Source organism: Cucurbita pepo, chromosome 20 (assembly GCF_057944985.1).
Source record: "Cucurbita pepo subsp. pepo isolate OVF chromosome 20, ASM5794498v1, whole genome shotgun sequence".
Taxonomy (NCBI): Eukaryota; Viridiplantae; Streptophyta; class Magnoliopsida; order Cucurbitales; family Cucurbitaceae; genus Cucurbita; species Cucurbita pepo.
In genome coordinates, this window is record NC_141817.1 from 1985613 (window position 1) to 2006188 (window position 20576).

At 40.0% G+C, this 20576-nt stretch overlaps 4 protein-coding genes and 1 pseudogene across 9 annotated transcripts; 3 read left to right on the forward strand and 2 right to left on the reverse strand.

Moving 5' to 3' along the window:
- Window positions 1-392: 392 nt before the first annotated feature.
- LOC111783506 (uncharacterized) lies at window positions 393-3740 on the forward strand. The gene is made up of 5 exons (XM_023664434.2): window positions 393-589; window positions 714-1198; window positions 1310-1459; window positions 1761-2203; window positions 3128-3740. The coding sequence occupies exons 1-5, from the start codon at window positions 393-395 to the stop codon at window positions 3737-3739; spliced, it is 1887 nt and encodes a 628-aa protein (XP_023520202.2). The 3' UTR covers window position 3740.
- A 1123-nt stretch (window positions 3741-4863) lies between these two features.
- Window positions 4864-8126, forward strand: LOC111783507 (uncharacterized). The gene is made up of 4 exons (XM_087120436.1): window positions 4864-5172; window positions 5252-5737; window positions 6775-6924; window positions 7016-8126. The coding sequence occupies exons 1-4, from the start codon at window positions 5025-5027 to the stop codon at window positions 8107-8109; spliced, it is 1878 nt and encodes a 625-aa protein (XP_086976562.1). The 5' UTR covers window positions 4864-5024; the 3' UTR covers window positions 8110-8126.
- A 1245-nt stretch (window positions 8127-9371) lies between these two features.
- On the forward strand, window positions 9372-13305 carry LOC111783063 (aspartic proteinase). Its single transcript, XM_023663940.2, has 14 exons — window positions 9372-9521; window positions 10085-10463; window positions 10559-10619; window positions 10769-10863; window positions 10935-11047; window positions 11143-11311; window positions 11395-11434; window positions 11595-11659; window positions 12049-12162; window positions 12280-12344; window positions 12430-12586; window positions 12653-12772; window positions 12875-12963; window positions 13052-13305. Exons 2-14 carry the CDS (start codon window positions 10092-10094, stop codon window positions 13134-13136), a joined length of 1545 nt encoding a protein of 514 aa, XP_023519708.2. The 5' UTR covers window positions 9372-9521; window positions 10085-10091; the 3' UTR covers window positions 13137-13305.
- Window positions 13306-13332: 27 nt separating this feature from the next.
- Window positions 13333-14613, reverse strand: LOC111783509 (putative F-box protein At4g22030 pseudogene; annotated as a pseudogene).
- Window positions 14614-15742: 1129 nt separating this feature from the next.
- Window positions 15743-19212, reverse strand: LOC111783246 (aminomethyltransferase, mitochondrial). 6 transcript variants are annotated; one of them, XM_023664161.2, is made up of 5 exons: window positions 19134-19212; window positions 18442-18494; window positions 16931-17506; window positions 16715-16833; window positions 15743-16442 (listed from the first exon to the last, which is right to left on the reverse strand). In XM_023664161.2, exons 3-5 carry the CDS (start codon window positions 17486-17488, stop codon window positions 15896-15898), a joined length of 1224 nt encoding a protein of 407 aa, XP_023519929.1. In that variant the 5' UTR covers window positions 17489-17506; window positions 18442-18494; window positions 19134-19212; the 3' UTR covers window positions 15743-15895. The 6 variants fall into 6 exon arrangements, with proteins under 6 accessions (XP_023519929.1, XP_023519926.1, XP_023519930.1 ...); XM_023664158.2 differs by having other exon boundaries at window positions 18437-18494; window positions 19134-19211; XM_023664162.2 differs by having other exon boundaries at window positions 19042-19166.
- Window positions 19213-20576: the final 1364 nt, after the last annotated feature.

The following is a 20576-nucleotide window of genomic DNA, read 5'->3' on the forward strand; positions in this document are numbered from 1 at the left end:
CCATATCAATCCAAATTAATTCTCAAGTTTGAAAATTTAACTATTAAATTCCTAACCGTTATAAAATCTTCGATTTTATTCTTTTTCATTAACTCATTATTAATGAGGTTGACATGACAATCTTTAATTGAAATAATACTCATGATAATAAAAATAATTAAATACTAATAATAATAATATCTCTAAAACACAACAAAAAAGGGTTATTAAGTATTATATATTTGGATAAATGGCCAATGTGTTTATATATATAAGTTGTTCATCGCTCATAGATCTCATTGCTTTCTCTGCTTCAACCTCTTCGTTAAGTTAGAGTGAGTTGCATTAGGGTTTCCAATTCCAAGTAATAATACGACGCAACAAACTCACGGGTCGTCTTCAAATTGCTCGAAATGACGATTCTCAGTTCCGACGACAACCATGAATTTGATGTTCATGGTGACTTTTACGAAGCTTCATCATCGACGCAAGTGAACGTGAAGGAGAATCAACCTCAACCGATAATCGTTGACGAAAAAACTTCACATCACAAGATGGGTGTTCAATTGGCTAGAACTAAACGTCACAACTTCAACGTTTACAATTGTAAGTTCCATTTTTTTATAATTATTTTACTTTATAATAAATAAAATTTTTATTTATTTGAATCTAACTCGACTCCAATCGACGTGTAGTTGACTTTAGTTGATTGAATTTTAATTTTTTACAGGGAGCGTGAGAACGGAAGATCATCCGCTGCATATTCAACTATGCGAAGCCGCAACTAGAGGTGATTGGAAGACTGCGAACAACGTCGAAAAGACACATAAGGGAATCCTGTCGGAGGTAATAAGAAAGGACAGAAAAGAAACAGCTCTTCACATTGCCACCAAATTCAACAACACTGCCTTCGTTGAGAGGCTCATTGAAAAGCTAACAGAAAAGGAGTTGGAAGCCACAGATGTATATGGAAACACAGCGCTCTGCATCGCTGCTACATTAGGCGCTGTGGGCATTGCCAACTCCATGCTGCAAAAAAATAAGGATTTAGTGCTAATTCGTGGGTCTCAAAATGCAACCCCCATTGTAGTTGCTGCCAGATATAAACAGAACCATATGGTTGCTTATCTACTCAAAGAGATGGACTTGAGCATCCAAAGCATGGCAACTAGCGACCAAATGGAGCTTCTTCTTAGTGCCATTGCCACCGACCATTACGGTTCGTTTTTACTCACAAAATTTAATTTTTATCAATCTGGTCCGTTTAAAATACTTGAATTTAGTCCGAACTCTTAATTATTATGTGTCTTTTGTTTTTGTTCTTTTACAGATATAGCTTTACTTATTCTGAACCAGAACAAGTCATTGGCACTGGAACGAGACACCAATGACGATACACCCTTACATATAATGGCCCGAAAATCTAATACATTAGGCACAAAAAATAACCCAACCAAGTGGCAATCATCTATCCATAGGTGTAAGTGGTTTTTTTTTTTTTTTTTAATATTTCAAAAATACCTTAAAACTTTATTAAGTCATTAATATTCTTCATTTTTTTTAATATTTTCTATTAATACTATATTTAAAAAATATTCATGATTTTTTTAAAAGTAATATTAACCTCTAACGTCTTATTTACCTTCCATTTTATCCATTTACTAATGGTAAGTATATCTTTTAAATTTTCTTTATAAAATTTAAAAATATTTTTGAAGTAAGTTTAAACTATTAGGAAATTTTAATTAATTGAAATATTTGTAATTTTGATTCCATCTTAGGTTTCAAATATATATACAAGAAGAAAATGATGCAAATACAAGCATGTCAAACGGTTGAGCTAATGTGGAGTGTAGTTCAGGGTAAGATTGAAGAAGATAAGAGTTTGGATTTCATTTTATATCCCTCAAGCATGCTACACGATGCTGCAAGCGTCGGAAACGTTGAGTTTATGAGAGTGTTACTTCATACAAATCCTGAGTTTCTACGGATTGTTGATAGTAGTGGGAAGAACATATTTCACATAGCAGTTGAAAATCGACAACGGCGTGTCTTCAACTTAATTTATGATATGAAGCTCTTCGACCCAATGGACTTTTTATACTATTTCAATGAAGAAAACATCAGTTTGCTTGAATTAGCTGCCAAAAGAGCAGATTCAAGTCATCTTGAACGTGTCTTGGGATCGTTCTTTCAAATGCATGAGGAGCTTCTATGGTTTAAGGTACTTTTAATTAGAGATATAAATGTTGAAGATTATTATTGGAAGTGAGTCTCAGGTTGGCTAAATTAGGGGAAGATCATGTGTTTATAAGTGAGGATCTGAATGTCCCACATTAGTTGGGGAGGAGAACAAAACACCTTTTATAAGGGAGTGGAAACCTTCTCTAGCAGACGACTTTTAAAGGCAGAAGCCTAAAAGGACAATATTTGTTATGAGGTCTTTTCGAGAAACCCAAAGCAAAGCCTCTGGGTTCTTACATAGGAATATTATCTTCATTGGTACGAGGCTTTTTCGGGAAACCAAAGCAAAATCCACGAGAGCTTATGCTCAAAGTGGAAGCCCGCCACGAGAGAGAGCTTATGCTCAAAGTGGATGCCCGAAAGGGAAAGCCCATGGAAGCCCGCCACGAGAGGCCTTTTGGGGAAACCCAAAGCAAAGCCACGAGAGAGAGCTTATGCTCAAAGTGGATGCCCGAAAGGGAAAGCCCATGGAAGCCCGCCACGAGAGGCCTTTTGGGGAAACCCAAAGCAAAGCCACGAGAGAGAGCTTATGCTCAAAGTGGATGCCCGAAAGGGAAAGCCCATGGAAGCCCGCCACGAGAGGCCTTTTGGGGAAACCCAAAGCAAAGCCACAAGAGCTATTGGTCAAAGTAGAAACCCGAAATGGAAAGTCTAAAGAGGACAATATTTGCTAGCGGTGGATCTGGGTCGTTACATAGGAATATTATCCTTGTACGAGGCCTTTTGGGGAAACACATAGCAAAACCACGAGAGCTTATGCTCAAAGTGGACAACATCGTACCATTATAGAGAATCATTTACCTTCTGGGTCGGGCTCGTAAAAACACAAAATTATTTTATAAGTGATATTGTAGAAATATATAGTGTACCGTAATGATGACAAAATTGACCTAATATTTTGAAGGAAGTAGAGGATATAGTAGAACGTAGAATAAGAATAAAGAAAGGGAATCAAACAGCAAGAGAATTATTCAACCAAGAACACACAGAGCTTGCAAAAGAAGGAGAAAAGTGGGTGAAGAGTGCAGCCAATTCATCCATGCGAGCTGCAATATCAATAGCCATTATAGTTTTGTTTGCAGGCGGCATGAACTATGGGTCAGGCTCACCCACGTTTGTTGACAACAAATGGGTGACTGTGTTCGTGATCTCAGATGCAATAGCCTTGATCTCATCTTCATTTGCAACGCTATTGTTTTGGATGATGCAGAGGTCGCGGTGTGAGGAATCAGACTTTCTGCTGTGGTTGCCATTGGAATTGGTTGTTGGCCTTGGATCCCTCTTCCTTTCATTGCTGGCAATGGTGCTGGCCTTCGATGCCTACCTCTTCCTGCTCCTTGGAACATATATTTGTTCGATTACATTGCTAATTGGTGGGACGTTTAGTGGTCTAATTTTCTTGTTTTGTGTGCTCCAATGGGAACTTTTGACTGATTGTTTCGCAGCCATATATGCCGGTGGAATGTCGTATTTATCCAACAATAGGCTCGTAAAGGGTTCTAATGTTTATCGTTAGCTACACATTACTATAAACCATTGAACTAATAATGATATTTTTTTTTCAATATATATACACACAAACACTTTATGTCATTTTTTCTCGAGATTTTTTTTTATGACACAAAGTGAATAGTTGACATGAATCTAGTGAATTCTCTCTGATGTGATGACAGTTTGTTAAAATATCATCGTTACCTCACTCGGTTAAGCACAAACATTTATTATATGAGACATTTATTTATGTTAAGAAAATGATTTAAGATTTTAAGAATAAATTTAGGTAAATGATAATAGATACTTTAGTAAGAACATTATCATCCGATGAATACCCCTCCACCTACTTAGTTTATCATCCCAAGAAATCCCAAAAAATACCCCTCCGCCTACTTAGTTTATCATCCCAAGAAATCCCAAAAAATACCCCTCCGCCTACTTAGTTTATCATCCCAAGAAATCCCAAAAAATACCCCTCCATCCTACTTAAGTTTATCATCCAGAAATTCCAAAAATACCCCTCCACCCTACTTCGTTTATTCTCCCAAGAAATCCCCAAAATACCCCTCCATCCTACTCATTTATCATCCCAAGAAATCTCAAGTAATAGAAAGTAGTAGCATTCTAGAGTGTCTTGTTTTCTCTTCTCGATTGGTGTTAATAAAGAGTGCGAGTGTTTTCCATAGAGAGTGAGTTGTGTTCAACACAGTTGACATGGATCCTCCTTTTTTTTTTTTTTTTGTGAATCGAACATAAAAGGGGATTCAACTAGAAGGTAATGACGTTGGGGATAGATTAAACTGATGACAAGAGTTTTTGAAATTAGCACATCTCATAAGATTAAGTTCCTTTGTCCCAGTCATTATAGCACGTGTTAACAATATTCTTCCGAAATCCTTTTCGTCCTAAACCATCCACTTGCCCTCAAATGGACTACCAAAGTTGACTCTTCTTGTTAGTTTGATTGATTCAGAAAAAAAAAAGAGAGAGTTATTTTTTCTCTTTGTAATTGACATACAGAAAAGGGAGGAAGCTACAGTTTGTATTTTGGTATAGAGCAAACATGAAATGGATGGATGAATGTTTGAAGGTCGCATACTTTTCTCTGTGGAAAAAAAAAGACACAAAATCCAAACAAATTGGAAGTCTTCGGAGACTCCGATGTTTCAAAATTGGTTTGACTTTGAAAAGTCAATTCATTTGGAGTCAATATACTCACAGGTCTTCTCATTTCTTTAAAGGGTCTGCAAATCTCATTGCTTTTCAAAGCATTGATCAACTTCTACAGAAGAGTTCATTAGCCAAAAATGAGGAGTTTCAGTTCTTCCGTTCACAATGTGTTGGGGGTCGAGCAGCCGCAAGTGAATGGGAATGACTATCTCAAAAGGCTCAAATCAAAAATTCACACATTCACAGATCGTCTGATTCGCAGTGTCAAATATATTTTCGACGATGGTATGATATAGAGATGTATGTGGTTTAAAGTAAATATACAATGTACTCGTACAATTATTGATTTGGTTTGGTGTTTCAGAGAGGAGCCTTTCAGAGGGCAATGGTTCGGGCAACGACGACGCTCGATGTCGCCTGCACAAAGCGGCAATGAACGGCGACTGGGAAACCGCCGAGCAACTCGAAAGGGAAAATCTGGGAATTCTTTCGGTGGTTATAAGCGAGGATAGAAACGAGACTGCTCTGCATATTGCTACAAGATGCAATCAGGTTGGTTTTGTGCAGAAATTAGTGGCGAGACTGAGCGATGAAGACTTGGGCATTGAAAATAGCTATGGAAACACAGCCCTTTGCATCGCTGCTACGTTAGGCGGCCTTGATATCGCCAAGTCCATGGTGGAAAAGCGTAAAGATTTGATTGGTGGGTCTAGAAATGTGACCCCTGTTTTAATTGCTGCAAGATATAAACACAACGACATGGTTTCTTATCTCCTCAGTCAGAAGGATCATATTGCCCCAGAAATGGAATTGGAGCTTCTTGTTGGTGCCATCTCTGCAAATCATTATGGTTTGTTTCCTACTCTTTCTTAGCCCGTGTCAATATTTTTACGAGTAATATATAAATAGTTATTGATATTTGAGTAAACGAGAGAGGTACATGAATGAACCGAGATTACATCTGAAAGTCACTGTCATACCAATAAGGTGCACCTTTTGGTGGCATTATTTGCTTGGAGCAATTCTATATTGGGTCAGCTCGTGGAATTTTCCTTGGATGTATGTGAGGGAAGACAAAACATGTTGAATGTGACCATGTTCGAGGGTAATGTCGGAGCCATCAAATGTTGAGTCTGGATTTTGAATCCTGATCCAAATTCTAGACATGGGTCGTTACAACATTTTTGGAATTCTACATTGCCTAAGGGAAAAGATTGAGTTGGTCCCTTCATTCAAGAGATAAGTAAGTGTGTGATGTCCTACATTAGTTGGGAGGAGAACAAACCACCATTTATAAGGGTGTGGAAACCTTCCCGTAGTAGACGCGTTTTAAAGCCTTGAGGGGAAGCCCGAAAGGGAAAGCCCAAAGAGGACAATATCTGCTGGCAGTGGATCTGGGTCGTTACAAATGGTATCAGAGCCAGACACCGAATGATGTGCCAGCCTTCTCGCTATTCCCCAAAGGGGGTAGACACGAGGCGGTGTGCCAGTAAGGACGCTGGGCCCCCAAGGGGGTGGATTTGGGGGCGGTCTCACATCGATTGGAGGAAGAAAAGAGTGCCAGCGAGGACGCTGGGCCCCGAAGGGGGGTGGATTATGATGTCCCACATTGGTTGGGGAGGAGAACAAACCACCATTTATAAGGGTGTGGAAATCTTCCCCTAGTAGACGCGTTTTAAAGCCTTGAGGGGAAGCCCGAAAGGAAAAACCGAAAGAGGACAATATCTGCTAGCGGTGGATCTAGGTAACAATGACACCTTTTGAATGGTTCAGTCCCTTCATTGGTATCCTAACCTTTCCTAACGAGTGAGGGCTAGGCCGGCTCTCAAGTGGTTCGATAGTCCTTTTCTTAATTCACGAGCTCATTGTGTTTCGTTTTCGTTACAGATATAGCTTTGATTATTCTAAAGGGGAATGATTGGTTAGCGACCAAACGAGACATAAATCAAGATACACTCTTGCATATAATGGCCCGGAAGCCTAATACCATTGCAAGCTACAAGATGACAGCCAAGTGGCAACCATGCATCGAAAAGAGCGGTAAGTTTCTTTAATTCATTATTTTTTTACCATAAAAAACCTCATCATATCATGTTCAAACACTTACAGTAAGATTTTTTTTTAACAGTGTTCAAATGTTTATGCAAAAAAACAACCATGGAAATAAAAGCCCATCAAATGGTTGCAAACATGTGGAGTTTTGTCAAAACAAATGCAACTTCAAAAGAAAATCTAATGAATTTCGTAAAACATCCATCAAGCATGCTACATGATGCAGCAAGAGTTGGAAACGTTGAATTTCTAGAAATATTGCTGCATGAAAATCCTGATCTTCTACGGATATTCGACAACGATGGGAAGAGTATATTTCACGTAGCGGTCGAGAATCGACAAGAGGGTGTGTTCAATTTAATTTATGATATGAAACTGTTCAACCCAGATGACTTATTATACTATTTTGACGCGAAAAAAATCAGCTTGCTTGAATTAGCAGCCAAAAGCGCTAATCCGAAGCATCTCGATCGAGTGTCGGGAGCAGTGTTTCAAATGCATAGCGAGCTTCTATGGTTTAAGGTAGTCGAGAATATAGTGGAGCTTACGACGAGGGTAAAAAGAAGCGGAGGGGAAACCGCGCGGGAAATATTCACTAGAGAGCATAAAGAGCTGAAGGAAGAAGGAGAGAAATGGGTGAAGAGGACAGCGAATTCATGCATGCTTGTAGCAACTTTGATAGCGACCGTCGTGTTTACAGCAGCGTTCACAGTGCCAGGAGGCAAGAACGAGAGCTCGGGGCTTCCCATATTTGTGGAGAAGAAATGGTTCACTGTGTTTGTGATATCAGATGGGATAGCATTGGTGTCTTCGTCGACTGCAATACTGTTGTTTTTGTCGATCTTGACGTCGCGGTGTGCCGAGAATGATTTTCTGTTTTGGTTGCCATTGGAGTTGGTATGCGGGCTTGGATCCCTGTTTGTTTCTGTTCTGTGTATGGTGCTGGCTTTTGGTGCGGCCTTCTTCCTTTACTATGGTAAAGATACGGCTTTGCTTCCATTGATGATTACTGGGATGGCTGCTGTTCCAATTTTCTGGTTTTGTGTGCTGCAATGGAAGCTTTGGGCTCATGCTTTAGTGTCATTGCATGCTTCTACTGTGTTTTGTTTGTTGAGGAATAGGAAGACTAGTATCCTCAAGGCTATCACTAATGGTGTCTTTGTGCGTTAGTAACTGTATCTTTCCCTTCAATAAAGTGTCCTAGCACGTGAGTGTAACTCTCTAAACCCACTGTTAATAGATATTGTCCTCTTTTAGTTTTCTCTGTTCAACTTCCTCTCAACGTTTTTAAAACGCATATGCTAGGGACTAACTTCCACACCCTTACTAATAGTGTCTTTGTGCGTTAGAAGTGTATGTTTCCCTTGAGTTGTGTAATTTTGTGTTCATAATCATCTGAATAAAGCGTCTTAACACGTGAGTGTAACTGTCCAAGCCCACTGTTAACACATATTGTTCTCTTTTAGCTTCTTCTTTTGAACTTCCTCTCAAGGTTTTTAAAAAGAGTGATTTCCACATTCTTATAAAGAATGGTTCGTTTCTCTATTCGATCGATGTGAAATCTTATAATGAGGTTCTGTAAAGAATGTGATGAAGTTGGTGTCTTAGCGTGTAGACAAAAAAAAAAAATTATAAGATATGCGTCATAATGCTACAACTTGGGTGAATCATGCCTCACTCGATGCCAAGAATCCCAGCTCAACCCTGGTCACTAAATACGATGAATTTGAAGTTTCGTCTGTAGCGTTGAGATGCTACTATGTGATTCAATGTTATCAAGATTTTTCAAACTTAAATACAAGAATAAGGTACAATTTAGATCGATTACTCTCTTGTTTGTGCTAGTTATTTTACATTTAGACTTTGAGCCTCGTGAATTTCAAACATGGCTCGATCGATAAGGAGTATCTGTACCGAATGTTTCGTTACTCTCTCAAACGGATGTATGCATTGAAATTGATGAAATTGATGGTATGAAATGATAAATTTACCATTTAAAGAAGTTTGTTAGCATGAAGGCCACACCATAGCTTCCGATACACAGAAGCACACAATAACATCTTCCTCTCCCATTGCCTTTCATATCACCTTACGACACGTCGTCTCTCAATTAACCACCACATTGCCTTCTTTGCGGACACGTAAGGTTTCCTATTTATTTTAATTCACTTTCTCGCTGATCCCTCCATCACACGATCAACGGTTAATATTAAACGGGAACACCGTATTCTCTCTAGTACTGGTTGCACAAGATTCTCAACCCGCCGAAATGCTTTTCTTCGGGATCCGAGTAAATCCTCGGGTCCGATGCGTGGACGACTCTACAAGATTCGTCCGATTAAAAGACAACTCTGTCCCTCCAAAACGGACGGCACAGATCAAATCCTCTCTGCCATTTTCCAACGCTTGAGCTTGAATTGTAACCGGTTGATGAGTTGGGTCCGTTTGATTTTTTTTTTTTTTGGAGTGGACAGGTCGGTTAACAGTCGCTTCTTCCTTCAATGTATTCTTGTTTTGTTTATAAAGAGGCAGATTCGCGTATCATTTCCCCAATTCTCTTGTTCGTCTGAAATCTTTTTCTGGTGGGTTTTCTTCTGATTTTTATGCCTCGATCGCCTTTTTTTTAATTGTTTTTGGTTTTGTTATTTGGACTTCATTGTTTACTTGATCCTCAAGTTGGTAACTGGGTTTTGTTTACTTTTTGAATTGTTGTTTGTTTATGTGATTATAGTTTTTTGTTTCTGTCTATCCGGATTCAGTTCATTGTTATCTGATTACTTTTTCGATGATCGTGGGGTTGTCGGGTTGCTGATCATGATTTTGGGTTTTGAATTTTAAGCTTTTTGCATGTGTATGGGTTTGTTACGCCATTTGATCGCATCATTTTAAGGGTTCTTTTTATTCTTCTGTTCTGCAATTTGGTGAAGTTCATAGTTTATATTTTATTGTTTAACCTCAATCTGGAACAATTCAAGAGGTTCACGCCTGAAATTTGATTTTGAATCATAGTTTTTCCATGTAAGAATTGAACAATTTGGGGCTTGTTTGATGAGTAGGTTAGGTTTTTATTGATACTTTAGGGCTCATCTAGCTTGACTTATCAGGTTATAATTCATGATTTCTCAACTTCACTTCGGACTTGTAGGTTACCAATGGCTTCGTACCACTCCAAAGCAGCTTTCTTGTGTTTGTTCTTGTTGGTTTCATTGAATATTGTGTGGTCTGCATCCAATGATGGGTTGCTTAGAGTTGGGCTAAAGAAGATTAAGTTAGACCCAGAGAACCGTTTAGCTGCCCGCCTTGAGTCCAAGGATGCAGAGATTTTGAAAGCTGCTTTCAGGAAGTATAATCCTAAGGGTAATCTTGGAGAATCTTCTGATACTGATATTGTTGCGTTAAAGAACTACCTGGACGCTCAGTACTATGGTGAGATCGCCATTGGTACACCCCCACAAAAGTTCACTGTGATTTTTGACACCGGCAGCTCCAATCTGTGGGTGCCTTCTGCCAAGTGCTTGTTTTCTGTAAGGATCTGTCGCCTTGATTATATTCAGAAACGTAAACCATTAAGTAGAAATGATACCTTTGGAGTGTATTCAACTTTTTGGTTTTGTTGTAGGTGGCTTGTCATTTCCATGCCAGGTACAAGTCAAGCCGCTCAAGTTCATACAAGAAAAACGGTACTTTCTGAAGTCTATGTTCAAGATTGAATTGTAATTATTGGTACTTATTTTGATGTGGGGATGTTTGTAGTTTGTTCTTGCACGACGTCACGGAGCTGTTACTACAATTGCACTCGAAAATAATTCGGTTTATTGACATTGTGCAGGGACATCTGCTTCAATTCGGTATGGCACTGGAGCAGTCTCTGGTTTCTTTAGTTATGACAATGTCAAAGTTGGAGACCTAGTCGTAAAGGAACAGGTAACTTCCGGCATAGAATTGAACAGTTGGAATATCAATGGTTAGTTACTTATTGCAATTGTCCCTTTCAGGTGTTCATAGAGGCAACCAGAGAACCGAGTCTTACGTTTCTGGTGGCCAAGTTTGATGGGTTGTTGGGACTTGGTTTTCAAGAGATCGCTGTCGGTAATGCTGTCCCAGTATGGTAGGATATGTTCTTCCAACAATCCTGATTCTTGTTTAAGATTCCTCTTGGTTCATGGAGAGGCTTGAATGAGGCGTTTGTAATGTTCTTCTCAGGTATAACATGGTTGAACAAGGTCTTGTTAAGGAACCCGTCTTTTCGTTTTGGCTCAACCGCAACGTTGAGGAGGAAGAAGGAGGTGAAATTGTGTTTGGTGGGGTTGACCCTAAGCATTATAGGGGCAAGCACACTTATGTTCCTGTCACACAGAAAGGTTACTGGCAGGTTGGTTACCAAGTCTACATCTCATCCATTCTACTTCTAATTGTTATTACACACCATGCTTATTTTTTCTTTCTGATTTGTAGTTCGACATGGGCGATGTTCTCATCGATGGCGAACCAACTGGTATGCTTCCATGTTTCACTTATTAATTATAATTCATCTAAAAGAAGTAGAATCTAAAGGAAAAGGAGAGTTTTTCTTCTTTTTTATTCTTTTGTTTCTGTAATAGGTGGTTTGAGTTCTGTGTTTATGTGCTTCTGACTACAGAAATTTGTTAATTCAGGATTTTGTGATGGTGGTTGTTCAGCAATAGCTGATTCTGGAACTTCACTGTTGGCTGGCCCAACTGTGCGTACATAGACTTGACCTTGTTCTTCCCTGTCATCTGTAACTTGGCTTCACATGTGCTATATACCATATTGCATGACACTTTTTTATAAATAAGTTGAGACTTCTCCGTTTTAAGATGGCTAATCAAACGTTTGTGAGATCCCACATCGGTTGGGGAGGAGAACGAAACATTCTTTAGAAGGGTGTGGAAACCTCTCCCTAGCAGACGTGTCTGCCAGCGGTGGGCTTGAGCTTGAGCTTGTTATAATCAGTGTCTTTATAATCCTTGGACATAAAGACCGGTTACCTTTGATGCAAGAACATACTTGATTGAATAGAAATACAGTGATTGTCTTTGCAGTTGGGTTAAATGGCTATTCACTCCAATGTTTGTCTTTCTCTTTTAGCCTGTTATAACTATGATCAATCACGCCATTGGAGCTAAAGGAGTTGTTAGCCAGCAATGCAAGGCCGTTGTCGCACAATATGGGCAAACTATTATGGACTTGCTTTTATCTGAGGCAAGATAACGTTTTCGTTTCTAACTTCTTGATTCTTAACGTAGCATTTTGGTCTTATACTGCTTAAGATACCCAATCTTTATACCTTTTATAGAGCTCTTTTGATTTTTTCAACAGGCAGATCCGAAGAAGATATGCTCTCAAATTAATTTGTGTACTTTTGATGGAACTCGAGGAGTCAGGTGAGTGAGGCATACATGCTTTTTATCGGACCACACACGTTTACTCGGTGAATTTACTGACCCTCAAATTATGTTGGTCATGTAGTATGGGAATTGAGAGTGTGGTGGACGAGAATGCCGGGAAATCATCCGACAGTCTACGCGACGGTATGTGCTCTGTATGTGAGATGACTGTTGTCTGGATGCAAAATCAACTTCGTCAGAATCAAACCAAAGAACGCATAATAAACTATATCAATGAGGTAAAAAAGATCGGTTTTCTTCAGAATATCGATTCTTGTTGACTCGACTAATTAACTCCCCTGCAGCTATGTGATCGTATGCCGAGTCCAATGGGACAATCAGCTGTGGACTGTGGACAACTTTCTTCCATGCCTACTGTTTCCTTCACCATTGGTGACAAAATATTCGACCTTGCACCAGAAGAGGTAAATACAGAAAAGAAAATCGCTTGAACGGAGAATTTTATCCCCTTTCGGTTTTTATCCCCTTTCGGTATCGTTCTCTAAAATAGTGAGCAATGTGAACAGTATATACTCAAGGTTGGTGAGGGTGCTGCAGCTCAGTGCATAAGTGGATTTACTGCATTTGATATCCCTCCTCCTCGTGGACCCCTCTGGTATATATGTTTTTACCATTTACTTTGCTTTCAGAATCACTCAAAGTATCCTTCCCTTTCATTAAGAACCTGTTTTCGTTGGCCACAGGATCTTGGGAGATGTCTTCATGGGTCGCTACCACACCGTCTTTGATTTTGGCAAGCTGAGAGTCGGTTTTGCAGAGGCAGCTTGAAGAAACCTCCTCGTTTGGTATCTTTTAATGTTTATACATATGAGCCATCTTTAGTTTTCAGTCGAACCTTACTTTAAGTTGATGGATTTATGAAGTAAAGCCCAAGATTGTAAATGCGTGTTACTGTTCTAATCTTCTATATAGATACACAGCTTGTACAGTTGCTTTATATCTCTGCTGATTTATACATGAACTTTTAGAAAAGCTTGCTTGCAAACTCTCCCATTTCCTCTGTTCTTCTGCTTGAATTTGATGCAGCCAATTCCCTGAGTTCTGATAAACTCCTCCCTAGTTGTAAAGCAACCTTCATTTCCAACACTTCTCCGTTCTCCCTTCTTCGAACGTCTCTCAAATTTACGTTCGATTCGATTGTTTCTTCCATGAGCTTAAAGAAACCTGCATTGCTTCTGTACATCTCAAACACCATCCCAACTTGACCACCGTGTTCCATTGCGTTCGCAATGCTCGCCATAGATCCTGCTACAACTCCAAGTATAACAGGCCATGTCCCTGAGCAAGAACCTACAAGAACTGACCCAAATGCTCCAAGCAAGGTTAATAATGGGCCAGAAACTGCTAAAATCTTGTTGATTTGTAAGGCCTTTTGGCTCAATCTCAAGTATTCTTGCTGATCTCTCTTTAGCACCCCAGCAATCTCTCTCATTTCATCTTCTAGCGCCCTACTCCATCCATTTCCACCGAGCTTCGTGCTTGCTTGCTTATGCTTAGGCTTCTGCATTGTCTTTTGTTGAGGCCACCAAGTTGCAGGCTCCACATTGGTGGGGAATTTTTCAATCATGGATCCTAATAAAGGAAGTGGGTATGCTCTATCCAAAGCCAACACTTTCTCCATTGCTTCGTCTACTTGGTTGTTGTTGAGATCTCCCAGGGAGAGTTTGGACTGAAGCTGACAATGAAGCTGCTTGAACAACCTAGCAGCATTTCTCTGTTCTTCTGCTAGTTGGGATGGTTGTAACTTGTTCATCACCACCGACATTCCAGTTGCTGCTAAATATAGCAACGTCGATGATATCTTTAGCGCCATGATCGGTGCACCGGTCGTGGCTGCAGCTGCCAACCCAACCATGGTAGCAGCTCCAAGAGTAATTGCATTCAAGGAAGTCAGCAAGAGTCGGTTCCAATTGTCACGTTGCACCCCGACATTCCAATGCATTTCCACTCTATCCGCTATGGCTTCTATAACTGCATAAAACTTCGCAGCCACGACAGGATCCAGCTGACTCGTAACACTGTTGAAAGTTGGAATTTTAAACCCACTTCCCATCTCCAATTTCTCAACCAAATCTCTGCTTTGCAACTTAGGTAGAGACACAGGATTGGGTTTAAACATAGGTGAACTCATTGTAGCTTTACAAACTCCTGTACTGCAATTGTCTGATCGAGAGGATGACGACGACGACGACAAAGACGAAGAACTCTTGAAATACATTAAGGTTGCAGTTCTAAATGCAGCCATTTAATCACTGATGTGGAAAACTCAGGTTTGAATCAAAGAGAGGAACACCTGATTTGAATAAAATGGCTTCAAATTTGTATGTATATATAGAAAGGCAGAGATGTACACGAATTGGTTGATTCTCAAGTTCAAGACTCGAGCAGTGGGAAAAGGCTGATCTGTTACAGAACACAAATCTACGACGGTTCCTTCACCCAACTCCAAACAGCTAGAAATTACGTAATAATGGAGAAGATAACATGTTTTTGTTCAAAAATTGCCTTTAAACCGACAAACATGGTTCTGTTCTGACAACCCATAGGCTCCATGCTTCTGTGTTTCAAGTTTGTTCGTTCATTTCAAGAATGAATCCGATAAAGTTATGTTCTTTGACGCGTTTCACTAAGCCGGTTCGTGTGTAAGTTTTTGAGACGTTGACAAATGAATTTCCCATTCGGTAAGTCAAAGGTGGCCAGTCAAAATTTAACCACTCATTCATATTTAGATTTATATTCAACCATTTGTTTATTTATTCATTTTCCCTCCATAAAACATGTAATATACAAAAGAGACGTGTAAACCAATGGAACGAAAATATGATATTACTTTTGTAATTATTGTTTGATTCTCTCATTTTTGCTATTAATTAATTTCCATCGAGTATCACACGTGAACACACAACAACAAAACTAGGACTTTAAATTGTCAAAACTAAGCTTCCCTCTTAATAGTATTCAACAATCTTCCCCTTGGAAAAGTACACCATAGAGTCTCCCGTAAGGCCTATGGAGCTCTCGAACATCCTCCCCTTAATTGAAGCTCGAGTCCTTTCTCTAGAACCCTCGAACAAAGAAAACTATTTATTCAACACTTAAGTCCCTTTTGACTATATTTTTTGAAGGTCCCAACTTCTTTATTCGACGACGTTTGAAGATTCCATTGACATTACTAAATTGAAGGTTGCGAGTTTTTTTCTACCAACTGGGGCCCTCCCTTCACCACTCCCATGGGGATGGTCTACAGGGTTCATAACTACTCCTCTTACTACAGGACGCTTACTTAGCCAACATTCAGATCTGGCTAGGTTTACCCCACCCTTGAAATGTAAATGGCTCAAATGCAAGATTACATTTTTATGATCAAGATTACATTTTTATGATCAACAAGTTCTGATTAGCGCAGTTTGAAAATAAATACCCCAATACTTCTTCTGACATCCAGGAAATACAGAATTTGGTCAGGAGAAAAGGGTCGGATCAGAAAAATCTTACAGGACAGGACAGGACAGCATGGCAGACATGAACTATGTTGGCTTGTAGTATTTTGTAGGAACGAATGGCATTTTAGTGACAGCACCATCGTAGGCCTTTCCTCTGATAATGATCTTAACTTTGGTGCCAGCCTTGTGAGATCCAGATTTCACATAACCCATAGCGATGTTCTTCTTCAGGCATGGGCTAAATCCTCCACTGGTGACTTCTCCAATGCTTTTTCCTTCCTCATTCTGAATCTCACTGTGGCTCCTTGCAGGAGGGCCTGAAGAGAAGAACCCAACACGCCTTATTGCTGGGCCCTCTTCAAGTTGTTTCAGAATCACCTCAGCACCAAGAAAACCCCCTTCTGCTCTCCTCCTTTTCCCTATGGCCCATGTTAATCCTGCTTCCACTGGTGTTATATGTTGTTCCATGTCATTGCCGTATAAACACAAGCCAGCCTCGAGCCGAAGACTGTCTCGAGCGCCCAGTCCTGTCAATCTTACCTTCCCCTCTGATTTCTCCAAGATTGCTTTGGCGAGATCCACAGCGTGCTCTGAAGGCACTGATATTTCAAATCCATCTTCACCTGTGTACCTGATTATTTCACAAGTATATATAAGAAACTGTAACGGGTTCGAACCAACACGATACTAGAACACGACGTTCAGAGCCAAGCCATTGATAAATGGACTTCAAACAGTTTTTCCAAGGTTTCCCAAGGACAGCGGTAGCTGGGGCAATAGTGTGTAAATACCGGATGCATATGTTGAGTCATTCGCTAAACAACTATTCAACATTTCACGAGGTATCAAAAGACTTGGCTCGTTCAGATTGGAAAGAGAAATGTAAGCCAAATTGAAGCTTACCCTGTCCTGGTGAGATAGCAATGGGCTCCATTGATATCCAATATGCGGAACTCACCAAAGTAAAGCTTGCTCAAGTCGTCCTTAGTCAATTGTTGAAGAGATGGTGCAGCAAGAGGGCCCTATGAAAGGAAGTCAATGAACTTTTTCACATTGGTATTACAATAAGAATTTATCCAAATTTCGGATGGGGAAACGAAATGAACGGAATATGTAAACCTGGAGAGCTAGAAGAGATCTCTCATCATGAATATGCCAAGAAACGTCGCCTCCTTTGGCCTTGAAGGCCTTCATGTGCTCCTCAATGTGAGCTAAATCCTTGTCCCTGCAGCCCGCATTGACAACCAAATATAGGTGGTCATCTGTGACCTTGGTGATCACTGAGTCATCAATGGCGCCACCCTTTTCATTGGTAAAGACAGTAAGTGTTCCAGTTCCAGGAGCAAGACCAGCAACATCAGCAATAACAAGTGATTCAAGGAAAGGGATAGAATCCTTCCCCTTAAGGCTCAGTCCACACATATGGGAGACATCAAACAGTCCACCATTCTGCCTACAGTTCACAGTGGAATCCATTATTGAGTCCTTGTATTGAATAGGCATGCTCCATCCAGCAAATGGAACCATCTTTCCACCATGAGCAACATGAAAATCATATAGAACAGTTTTTTTGAGCTCAGACTCCCCAGAAAAGAATCGACGTCCCACAGCCTTCTTATCAGACTGGGCAAGACGGCGAGTAATTGATTGCCCCAGTTGCCATAGACCTCCCCTCATCTTGCTACTCTAGAATATCTGGACATAGAATTGAAACAAATTTAGGCAATAAAGCTCTACTTCAAAATTAAAAATTAAACCAGTCAAGCCTACAACTAGCAAATATTGTCATCTTTGGATTTTTTCTTTCGGGCTTCCCCTCAAGGTTTTAAAACGCGTCTACTAGGGAAAGGTTTCCAAACCCTTATCAAGGGTGTTTTGTTTTCCTCTTCAACCAATGTGGGATCTCACAATCCACCTCCTTTGGGGCCAAGCGTCCTCGTTGGAACTCGTTCCCTTCTCCAATCGATGTGGGACTTCCACCAAATCCATCCCTTTTGGGGCCCAATGTCCCTGCTGGACATCACCTCATCACCCCTCTTTGGGGCTCAGCCTCCTCGCTGGCACATCGCTTGGTGTCTGGCTCTAATACTATTTAAGCCCACCGCTAGCAAATATTGTCCTTTTTTAGTATTCCCTTTTGGGTTTCCACTTAAGATTTTAAAACGCATTTACTAGGAAGAGGCTTCCACACCCTTATAAAGGGTGTTTCGTTTTCCTCCCCATGAGATCTCACACACACCATGTACCCTTGATACGAAAGAACAAGATGGAATGCAAAACATCGAGTGCATGTGATTTTGAGACACCGCCTGGAACAATTATAGACTGACCATCTAAGAAATATCCAAAGCAGTCAAGTTTATAGCACTACTTCAAGAAATCCAGAGAAAATCAAATTCCAAGTTCTAATCATGAATATCAAATCTACAAAACAGGGTGTTTGTGTGTTATCTTTCAACATAAATTTCCAATATCCCATCAAGCTATCCGAGAAACTTACAAGGCCAATCGACCAACCGCAAGAGGAAGAGAAAAATCATCAGAAAAGGTAAGAACACACATTGAAAAACGCAATATCAGCAGCTAATAAACTCCAGAAATGAAGAGAAGAGAAAGAACGAAGACCTTACAGAGATGGGTTTTCTTGTTGGCCCTTCAAATTTAGTTCTTCAAGGAAACAAATCTGACAGCCAAAAGGAGCAGTTGTGGATCAGTCTCAAGATATCAGGAGGAGAGAAAAAGGCATGAACCTTTATATATGTGTAGGTCATTTAACATCACATAGCAACAAAATAACAACAATCAAAGAAAAAAAAAAACTGAGCGGTTCGGTGAAATATGAAGTGGGTGGCGTAGGGTGCCCTCTCCTAATCGAGCAGCCAAAAATACCCCATCTTCAATGGGTGGTGGTGGCACAATTTCACACACACCCTAATCTCTTAAAACTCTCTGCCCATTCTTCGATCAAACTTATACCCACAATGTACAGCGCCTGATACTAAAATCAAATACAAAAAGCAGGAAATCTCCACCGTTAAACTCGTAGCACTATTGACACAATGGTGCGGTGAGCGATCGCTTCAGAACTAGGAAATAGAAACGAAAAAGGAGAATAAAAGCAGCTTTTCTATTCCATACTTCCATAAATTACTTCTTTATCAGATAATTCATTGATTTTTCGAAGAGATACGGCTAGAGTTTGATAAACAAATAAAATTAACCATAATCACCTAATGCGACTTTGATTTGGTTAAAACGGCCATATCTTATACTATTTGAGTTTAGGAAGATCCTCAATCATGCGCCGCCGCGACGGCAGTACCTTGGTGATTGGAACGACGCTATCACCGCCTTTCATCCGACGTCGGATTTGAGCCAACCTCACTGCTTTGCTTAAAGCGGAATGGAATTGAAAGTACTGTACAGTGTAGTAGCTCCTTTCGGAGGGTGGGACGACGAGTCCATGAGGATGGGCTTCAGAATATTGGGCTGGGCCTAGTCTAGCGAATACCGCCGATGGATAAAAATGGGCTAGGCCTGCTTAGGTGAGTTTAGTAACATCGGGCCTAGTTTTATAGAGAATATTGAGTGACTTTAATATTAAATTAATAGGTTATTTATTTAATATTTGATTGAGCTTAAAATGATTTGACTTTATAATATTTATATTAAATATTTGCTAAATTTTTTTAAGAATGTTTTTTTTAAAAGTAATTGTTCATGAATAAAAGGAAAAATATTGTTTTAGTTCAAAAAAAAATGTTTGGTCTAAAATTTCAATAAAAAAAAATTAATTGGTTTGTCAGTGTATGTTTTTTTTTAAATGTTGTTTTGACGTTTAAATTTAAAATGTATTTTTTCTTGAACTAGACAGAATAATCTAAATGTTCATGTAAGAGCTTAGGCTGACTCTAGTCCATATTATTTGTTTTGATCGGTTATGTATTGTCATTGATCTCACAATTCACCTTCTTTTTGGGGGCCTAGTGTTCTCGCGGTAATGATCCAAGTTCATTATTAGCCGATATTGTCTACTTTTGCCTGTTACATATCCACACCCTTAGAATGTTTCGTTGTATTCTATGATTGATGTGAGATCTCACGTTCTTTGTCAGGAAAATCTTGAATTATTACTCAATACTAAAATAGATAGACTGAGTTTAAAAATTGAAATAGTATTTTATGATAAAGATTTTAAACATGGAGCTTAGAACTTAATGTGGAAACAATATATAATATGGTAAATGCATGAAAAATAATGGCTTGTCAAGATTACAAATTTTGTATATCTTAGGCTGCATGGCAATGGCAATGGTAATGGTAAAAGGTGTCTAAGGTTTGGCATTGGTGGGTTTAGCTTGAGGTTGACCGTTGGACTCATCGGCTCCATTGTTGGTGTTTCCCATTCCAAACCCAACGCCCATCCCGAACCCCATCCCGAATCCCATCCCCATGCCTTGTCCGCCCTTCCCACCGCCGCCGCCAACGCTATTTGTAAACCCTTCTCCGCCTCCAAAACCACCGCCCTCCCCTTTCCCATATCCTCCATTTTGGCCACTTTCTCCTCCTCCTCCTCCTCCTCCTCCTCCGCCGCCGCCACTGCCGTTTCCTCCAATACCTACGCCACCGCCAAATCCACTACCGTAGCCATTTCCTCCATTTGTACCTCCACTACCGCCGCCGCCTCCCCCTCCAGCTCCACCGCCACCAATACCACCACCTCCGCCAAACCCACTTCCATGTCCATACGCCTCCCCTCCCCGAA

Excerpts from the sequence above, each read along its gene's own strand:
- LOC111783246 (XM_023664161.2), bottom strand. The coding sequence starts at position 17,488 with ATGAGGGGAGGTCTATGGCAACTGGGGCAATCAATTACTCGCCGTCTT. Across the intron at positions 16,834-16,930 it reads GATCTCTTCTAGCTCTCCAG|GGCCCTCTTGCTGCACCATC; the intron begins GTTTACATATTC and ends TTCCTTTCATAG. Across the intron at positions 16,443-16,714 it reads TGCTATCTCACCAGGACAGG|GTACACAGGTGAAGATGGAT; the intron begins GTAAGCTTCAAT and ends TGAAATAATCAG.
- LOC111783506 (XM_023664434.2), top strand. The coding sequence starts at position 393 with ATGACGATTCTCAGTTCCGACGACAACCATGAATTTGATGTTCATGGT. Across the intron at positions 590-713 it reads TTCAACGTTTACAATTGTAA|CGTGAGAACGGAAGATCATC; the intron begins GTTCCATTTTTT and ends TTTTACAGGGAG. Across the intron at positions 1,199-1,309 it reads CATTGCCACCGACCATTACG|ATATAGCTTTACTTATTCTG; the intron begins GTTCGTTTTTAC and ends GTTCTTTTACAG.
- LOC111783063 (XM_023663940.2), top strand. The coding sequence starts at position 10,092 with ATGGCTTCGTACCACTCCAAAGCAGCTTTCTTGTGTTTGTTCTTGTTG. Across the intron at positions 11,660-12,048 it reads CACTGTTGGCTGGCCCAACT|CCTGTTATAACTATGATCAA; the intron begins GTGCGTACATAG and ends TTTCTCTTTTAG. Across the intron at positions 12,773-12,874 it reads TCGACCTTGCACCAGAAGAG|TATATACTCAAGGTTGGTGA; the intron begins GTAAATACAGAA and ends CAATGTGAACAG.
- LOC111783507 (XM_087120436.1), top strand. The coding sequence starts at position 5,025 with ATGAGGAGTTTCAGTTCTTCCGTTCACAATGTGTTGGGGGTCGAGCAG. Across the intron at positions 5,738-6,774 it reads CATCTCTGCAAATCATTATG|ATATAGCTTTGATTATTCTA; the intron begins GTTTGTTTCCTA and ends TTTTCGTTACAG. Across the intron at positions 6,925-7,015 it reads GCAACCATGCATCGAAAAGA|TGTTCAAATGTTTATGCAAA; the intron begins GCGGTAAGTTTC and ends TTTTTTTAACAG.